This window comes from Eumetopias jubatus, unplaced genomic scaffold (genome assembly GCF_037043125.1).
Source record: "Eumetopias jubatus isolate StellerSeaLion01/CBP00866 unplaced genomic scaffold, mEumJub1_p1.0 scaffold_17, whole genome shotgun sequence".
Lineage (NCBI taxonomy): Eukaryota > Metazoa > Chordata > Mammalia > Carnivora > Otariidae > Eumetopias > Eumetopias jubatus.
The window spans coordinates 49,577,973-49,586,191 of record NW_028274823.1 but is presented as its reverse complement, the minus strand read 5'-3'; the positions used below and the strand labels follow the sequence as shown (position 1 = coordinate 49,586,191).

General features: G+C 55.7%; 1 protein-coding gene across 1 annotated transcript in view; it reads right to left on the bottom strand.

Annotated features, from left to right (window-relative positions):
* Positions 1-2,569: 2,569 nt before the first annotated feature.
* The window catches only part of ZCCHC24 (zinc finger CCHC-type containing 24), a 60,988-nt gene continuing 55,338 nt past the window's right edge, over positions 2,570-8,219 (bottom strand). The window contains exon 4 of the mRNA XM_028109597.2: positions 2,570-6,756. Within this exon, the coding sequence (XP_027965398.1) occupies positions 6,643-6,756 (114 nt within the window). The 3' untranslated portion in view covers positions 2,570-6,642. The remainder of the gene's footprint in view (positions 6,757-8,219) is intronic.

Here is an 8,219-nt window from a genome sequence, read left to right as displayed (position 1 = left end):
CAGTCTCCCGGTGCGAGGAGCCACAGCGCCACAGCGCGGGCCCCGGGGGGACGAGAAGTAGCCGTCACAGAGCGTGTCCTCCGCGGCCTGCAAGTGTGGCGCGATTGCCCCCGGCATGCAGATAAGGACGCGGAGGCCCCGCGTCACACACTCTGAGAAGAGAGGGGTGCTAGGAGCCTTGTCTAGGTCCCACGAGGGGTCCTGGGGCCCCCAGTGGGTGCTGATGCTGAGATGGGAAAGGCGCGGGGGTTGAGCGCTCTGGCCTTGGTCTCCCTCCCCGTGTCTAGAGCAGGCACCGAGGGGATCCGTGCACCAAGGCCTGGGCTCAGCCCCAGTGCTGCCTCCGCAGCCCTGCATGGGGCCTGAGAACTCGGGGTTCAAACCCTGCCACAGCCACCTGCCTGCTGGGCAAGCCTTCCTCTGGGGGCCTCAATGTGGGCCCGTCAGAAATGTGAGGGGTGCGAGCTGGTGTCGGGCTCCAAGGGAGGCAGGGGCAGGCCTAGCGTGGGGCTGTCCTCTCTGGTGCCCTGACACCCCTTTCCGAGGTGGACTCTGCTCTCTCCGGGGCCTTGCAGCCAGCTGCCTCTACACACGGACATTCAGTCTGACCGGAAACCCTTCCTGTCCAGGAGAATTACTGGTTTGCAAAGCTCTGGGAGATGGCGAAATGCAAGCTGTGTTTGCCTTGGGTTTGTTTTCTTTCCACGGAAAACAAAACCAAACACACACATGGGTGCAAGCACACTGACACACCAGGACAGATAACTGAATGTTAAACTCACGGCCTCTGCCCCTGCACACAGTGGGTGCCCAGTGAGCGCCTGCGGGGCCAGTCAGTGGACCTGGGGGCCCTGGGGTGGGGGGAGGCTTGGCTGCCCCTCTGACTTCCTGTGTGATCTCTGGCAAGGTGTTGCTGCCTGAGTCACGGACAACAGGAGCAACGGAGCCACGTCCCTGGGGAATCCCCGGGTGCCAAGCCAGGCACTGGGCCTGCTGCTTACAAGGCCATCTGACCTGTCTGATCTGCACACTATCCCTGGGGAAGCCAGGGCTCAGAGAGAGGCGGAGGCACGGCTCAGCCTCACACGGCCAGGGGCGACAGGGCTGTGCGGCACAGGGACACTCTCACGGAGCAGGGCTCCGGTGTCCAGATCTGCACAGATCCCTCCTGGGCTGCCAGCGGGGTGCCTGCCACCAAACAGGCACTCCGAGGAGGTGATCCCTGCCTCCTCCTACCGTGCTGGGGTTGGTCCCCTTCTCCACTCACCTGCTTGGCTCTGGTTCTGAGTTCAGGTTGACTCCAGCCCTATCGACCACGTCTCTCACCCTGAAGGCAGGCGGGGGTGAATGTGCCGGCAAGCAGGGAAGGGCTTGATGGCTTCTGGGAGTCATTGGACACTCCAAATAATACAGGGGGCGCACTCCCTGCTTCTGAAGTCGGAGATCTCTGCTCCTGCCTGTTCCCCGCCCCTTCCCCACTGTGGTCCCTGATCCCAAGGACCCACATTTTTTTCTCTGCTCTGTCTCAGAGGCTGCAGTCTGGAGGCAAGGGCTGGCCCACAGACACATGGTTTGACCTATATACTATTTACAACTTTAGTAGACTAGTTGCCAAAATGTAAAGTTGGAAAATTTCACATAACCACCTGGATTTCCAGGACCCCCCGCCCCCGCCACCATCTAAGCAGTATATTCTTAGATAGCAGTAATTGGCCGGAGCTGAGGATGGGGTGCCCCTCCAGTGCGGTCAGAACCTCTGCCCACAGGCTTCCCCGACCCTGACATCACCACTGGCCCCACAGGATCATGAGGGATTGTTTCAAAGCCTAACATTTCTCGACATTGTACATTGGACTTCTCTGGGGGCTTTAAAGACCTGAGGACACAGGCCAAGTTCTCGAGCATCTCTGGGGTGGGACCACAGCTCCCATCGTGATTCCGGTGAACAGCAAGGTTGAGAGTGACCAGAGCACTGGCCCCGGGCCGAGGGGCCCCATGTGTGGGTGGCTTCTTGAGATCCATGACTTCCTGTCTGTGGCTCTCAGCTAGAGTCCCACCTTGTGACAGGCTGGCCTCATCCTGGCTCATTCAGAAGAGAGAGATCCTCTGTTCCCTCTCCTGGGGACTTCCCAGGAGGCCTGGACACTTCCGATTGCTCATTGTGTGATGCCCAGGGTCTGAGGCCCAAATTCTGGACTTGGCAGGAGGGCCAAGTGTGGCCACGGCAGTGAGGCCCAGGGCTGCTGCCTCCAAGGAAGATTCACTCCTATATATGGTCACCCGGGAGTCCCACTGCTGAGCTAACGTGTGACCTAATGTGCTGACAATCTCGCCCAGTCTGGGGCCCGAGTTGGGGAGGGCCCGACTCTGGAGAGAGTGTCCACTTGGGGGCAGAGGGGCTGGGAGCAGGCAAATCGATGGCGTGGAGGCAGGGCAAAGACAAGATGACCCAGACCCGGGACAGGAAAAAGGCAGCTCAAAATCCTTCCCACTCGGCTTGGCCTCATGAATCTGTGAAGACGTCCAGCTCCCCACTGATGCTCTGTGTGAACAAGGAAACCCATGAGGCTTTCTTGCTTTTAAAAGTTCTTTTAATACAACATGAGAAGGCTATATTGCTATAGGCAGGCTGTATACAGATTTTCCCGGAATAAGGCACACAACGGAATGCCATCCCGAGGGCGGCCCTTCGGAGAGGTCAGGAGCCTTCTCCATGCACCCTCCGAGCTGGGCCCACGGGTTCTGTTTGTCTTTTCAGCTGGACACACACGTATTAACAGATACAGACACGGACAGGGTCACCACACAGGAACGGAGGAGATCCGACGGTGAGGTTGGCGACAGACGGCGATGGGCCCTTCTGCCACCAGCCCTTGGGGGACGGCTCAGCCACCTCCCTGAAAGCTGGAACGCCTCCCAAACTTCAGGATTAGTTGTTGCACTGGGCTACAATGTAGTGATGTTGGATTAAATATTCACTTAGAGTAGATTCAACTCTATTAGATGTTGAAGGGCAGGTGTAAGGGCTCTGGTTGGCACATCCTAGTTCAAAGAGCATGGGGCCCAGAGGAGTGGCTCAGATGACAAAGCTCCAAAGAGGGGCATGGAGAAGTCTGCCTCCCATTTCCTCTTCCCTCCTGCGCCCGGCTGACCCGAGCCCTCCACCAGGCCAAGGAGGCCATCTTTGGAGCTGGCCAACCATGGAGGGGCTGGTTAGGCATCCTACGATGGCTGTGTAATACCGCGAGGCCCCTTCTTCCCCTGGCCCACTCCCGGCCCCCCGACAAAGTTAATAACCATAATAACAAGATAATAATAAGAAGGTGCAAGAGAATGGAATACAATGCTGTGTTCGTTACCCTCAGCTGAAGAGGATCAAAGGGGTCACTATTCCCTTTTTGGCTAAGTATCTAATAATAGCTTCCCTTAAAAAAAAAAAAGCAATACTTTCCAAAATACACATACGTATAAATACAGGACACGAACATATTAATAAGTCTAAGCACTTGAATAATATGCTTGGCTACTTAATACTGATATTTTCATCCAAGGAAAACAACACAGAATAACAACAATATGGCTTAAAGAATTGCAAAGATTTTTTTTTCCTCCTCAGAATTATGTACCAACTTCATATAATATTCTATGTAGACAATATTTCCTTCTTAATGTAGTTCAGTTGCATACTTTTTACAGATCAAAGCATAGTAAAACATCAAACCAAAAACAAAACGAAACAAACAAAAAAAAAAACCAACAACAGGAAAAAAGAGAAAAGTTCTCACCATAAATATTTTCTTGCAGCTCAACCAGAGGGTTTGCAAAAATACTTCCAGAAATCTTCATTTGATATTCTAGTGCCCTCCTGAAAGCTCCAAAGTTTTGAAAATGCCTTTGTTTTTTTTTAATCTCAAAAATCGAGCAATTATATTTTTCTTTTCTTTTTCTTTTTTTAAAAAAAGGCCCTCAAATATATACAAACAAAGATCACTGTGAAGATTTTTTTCGGGAGAAGGTAACAAATTCAGTGTCATGAGAAAAATTGGTAACCAGAAGAAATTTTAACATCTATGATTTTTTTTTCAAAATACACACATAGTATTTTTCTTAAAAAAAAAAGAATTCTGTGTCAAGTATAACTCAAAATAAATACAAATTCACAAGTAGAACTATCGAATACTTCATATGGGTTAAACACTGTTATCTCTCAACTAGATCACTAGATCTACTGACTGCAGGCGATTGTCCCTTTTGAACATACAAACCTCACACTTTCTTGTTTCCTGGGCACTCGGGCCCTCTGAGCACTTAATCCTCACGGTACCCGGCCTGGACAGCATCGGCTCCTGCTGCCCACGGAGAGCTCCCACGTTCAGCCAGAGCCATGCAGGGGTGGGGAGTGCGGAGGGGCTGCCTCGGGCAGGAGGGCCCAGCCCCCACGTTGGCCAGCTCTGCACAGATGGGGGGGCCGGCAGCTACCAGCTGGATAGGCCTACTGACAAGGTCACTTTGGGGTGATATCCCATTTCCTACTGGCCCAGGGAAGGCTCTGAACTCTAGTAGTCTGGAGCCTGCGTTCTTTTTAGGGTGTGGGCTGCCCCCACCACTGCAGCACGGTTGGCAGTCTCCAGGCCTCCTGGGGCCAAGGTCCCCCTCTGGGGCCAGGTCCCTGGAAAGGTTGGGTCCCGGTCCTCACAGCAGAGACCAGCGCACCGTCCACTGCTGCGGACACTACCTTCCGTGGTGCATTAGGATGACAGGAACAGCTTCTCCCTGGGGACAGAGAGCCTTGGGCCGGGATGACTCCAGCTCATCCTGCCACCACGGAGGGATTCCTCAGTGGCACTCCCAGTGGGAAGCGAGGGTGTTCACAGTTGGTTGCTGGGCACTCTGCCCCTGTGGGCAGCAGGGAGGTGGCCACGGGGCTCAGGCTGGAGCAAATATCCTCTTGTTAAGTGCTCAGAGGGCACAGCCCCCTGACATGTCCCCTGCAGCAACCCCCTCCCCCAGGCTGCAAACGCACTCATCCATCTCTTCAACTTGCTCCCTGGACCCCTGGTTATCACTTCACTGTAACTCCTCAGTTGTACACAGCATTTTCATTTGAAAACAAAAGGCGACCGGGCCCCGGTTGGGTGACCTTGAGCCATGGTAAACACTGAATTTCAGGTCCATTTCATGGTCTGATTTTTTTTTTTTTTTTTTTCCCCACAGAGGCATAATGTTGGGGCAAAATCAAGTGACCCAGTCCTGCCGGCCGGCTCTCTCCCTCTCCTTGGGAGAAAGGAGGGGTGATGGGACAGTAAAAATAAGGCTTCTCATGGGGGAGAGAGGAGAGAGGCAAGCGTGACCCCTCCCGCCAGCCAGGACAGCAGTCTCCCTGACCAGTGTGACTTGCCCAGAGGCCTCCCTGCTCCCTTGGGAGGTAGGAAATCATTGTCCCCATTTTATAAACGAGAGGTTCTGCAGCTTACGTCGGGGTTGCCCTGTGTGAGGGGGGATCCTTTTCCCTCATTTTTGCAGGGGTGGGGTGGGGACATCAGGCAGGACAGGGGTTACAGGCGGTGATGGGGGAGGGACCGGCATCCCTCAACTCTATCCTAAGTGACTGACAGGTGGCCATGTGCAAGGTGGCACTTGGTGGGCCTCTCCAGATAAAGCTCCATGTGAACCCCACAACACCAGAACTGAAATGGGCCTGTGTGCCCCGGAGCCCCTCTCTCACTTAACCAGTGGGCACCCTGAGGGCCAGAGATGAGAAGTCCTTCCCAAGGCCTCGTAGTGTGTGAGCAGCAGGGCTGGCGCGAGAACCTAGGTCTCCAGACCACCAGGCCTGTGTCTGTCCTGCCAGAGGGCCTTCCCCGCCAGGCCCTAAGGCCTCGATCAGGGGGTAGACCCCAGCACGGGTGGGGGTGAAGGAGAAGGGTAGGGAAGGCGCTTGACAAAATCCAATCCCAAGTGGGAGAAGTGTGTGGTGGGGGGCAGGGGAAGGTGTTATCTGATGTGCCCCAGGTCACACCGTGGAACCCTGTCCAACATTCAGCTCCTCCCTAGGTTGTGCAATGTTAATGTCGTCACAGGCAGTGGGGTTTGGGGCTCATGGTGGGCAGGGGGCAGAGATGCCCACTCCCCAGCAGCTGCTAGAACAGGTATCAGCTCGCCAGGATTGCTGACTCAAACAGGACAGAAACATAGGGCTCTCTGAGAGTGGCTTTGCACACAGGGCAAACTGGAAGGTTCTGGGTAGAGAAGGAGGCCTGGCTAGTCTTGGGGAGACAGTCCCCTGCAGGCTTTGGGATTCACAGTACATTTAGTGCACTTGTGGCCAATACAAGGCTGCTCACCCCAAAGGGAGTCTCAGAGGAAGACCGCCGGCAAGGGGACACCAAGGGCTTTATGGGGTCCTGGGTGCTGACCTCTGCTCACCCCGTCCCCTGCACACAGACCCCAGGCCCACCTGGGGGGCAGACCCGGCGTTCTGTGGGGGCGGCCGCATCCGTAACACTGTCAGCACACACGAGACGAGAGCGTAAGACACCCATGCCCGGCGCGTAAGGCCGTGAGGCTGCCCCCACGCGCACAAGGACACGCGGCAAGGCGGGTGGACAGGGAGGGGCGTCTCCTGCAGCGGCGGGGGCCGGCTCACTGCACCCGGCGACAGTAGTAGCCCAGGACCTTGCACTTCTCGCAGAGGTGCTGGGGGTGCTCCTTGCTCTGGTCGGACACATCCAGGCCGTCGGGCTTCTCCAGGGGTCTCTGCAGAGAGGAAGGGGGGAGTGGAGAGAAAGACAGAAACACAGAGAGAAGCAGGGAGAGTGAGACAGATGCAGAGAGAGGCACAGAGACAGTACAAGACAGACAGACAGACAGGGGTGGGGGTGCCCGGAGAGAAAGCCTGGAGTCACCGAGGTTGTTTCCCTAGGGGTCAGGGCCCTTCCTGCCTCTTGCCTGTGGCCAGTGCATGGCCCAGGGCTGGGGCTCCTGGACCCACATGGTCTGGATGCCACCTTGCCCTCCCCCAGGACTATCGGAGCGGTCACCCCCGAAGTTCACAAAAGCCCGGGACCCAGGCAAGACGGTGGCGCACGGACATTACCCAGAAGAGGGAAGTAAGGCCCAGAGCAAGGAGGACCCAAGCCCACATCTCCTGACCTCCAGCACACCTGGGGCTTCTTCCCAGGCTACCTGTCACTGCTGTGCTTCAGGCTTGGGGTAAATGAGCCCTCGGCTCTGTGAGGTTAGCAGCCAGTGCCCCTCGCCTCAGGGCCTGGCACAGTACTCGCCCTGTCCGTTGAGTGGTCAAAGGAGCAGAACTCCACTGTGTCCTCACAGGGAAATGGAGGCCCAGAGAAGGGAGGTGGCTTGCCAGACCTGTGATGCTACTCATGGACTATGTGAGCTCAGGGGGCCTCAGTTTCCAGATCTGGAAAGTGGGTCATCATTGCACATCGGTTGTGGGCCTCAGTTTCCACATCTGGAAAGCGGGTCATCATTGTACATCGTGGGAAGAATTGGATGTCGAGATGTTTGTAAACTAAGCAGCATGAGGCATGCAGGAAAGAGCACTTCTGCAACATAAGGAGCTTCCTGCTCCCTCTTTCCCTCCCATCCTGGCTCGCAAAAGCCAGCAGAGACTTGTTTCCCTGGAAAATTTATGGAGGCTATTAGGCACACCTCCTGAGGCACAGAGTTTCTTGGCTGGCAGTCGAAGCCCCCAGCCCAGAACGCCCACCTGCAGAAGGGTCTCCTGCCTGGATCGGGGGGACTCAAAGGAAGCTGGTCGGTTACAGCTGGGACGCACATGCTGAGGAGAGGGGTCAGGAAGCAAAGGCTGCTGTGGGGTCACGGAACCTTGGTGTCAGTGGCCGTGACCAGGGATGGTCCTGGAGGGAAGCTGCGGGCAGATTGCAAACCTCCCAAAAGCAGTAGCTGGGCTTTTCTGGCCCCTCAAGCAATACCCGGCCCGAAGCGGACACTGAGAGCAGTCTGCGAAATGGAAGAGCCACAGGGCTCCGGGAGGTGAGCACAGAAATGGTGGAAGGGCAGGGCTCTGATCCAAGGGTCATAAAACCCATCTCTGTGCTTCCAAGCCTGCAGCCACGCAGAGAAGGCATGCAAAAAGGACGGGAGCCTTGGCTTTGTCCAAGGGGCTTTAAGATGACTGGCTTTCCTGGCCAGGGGAGAGGAAGAAGAGTTTAGCTGGAACTACGTACAAGCTG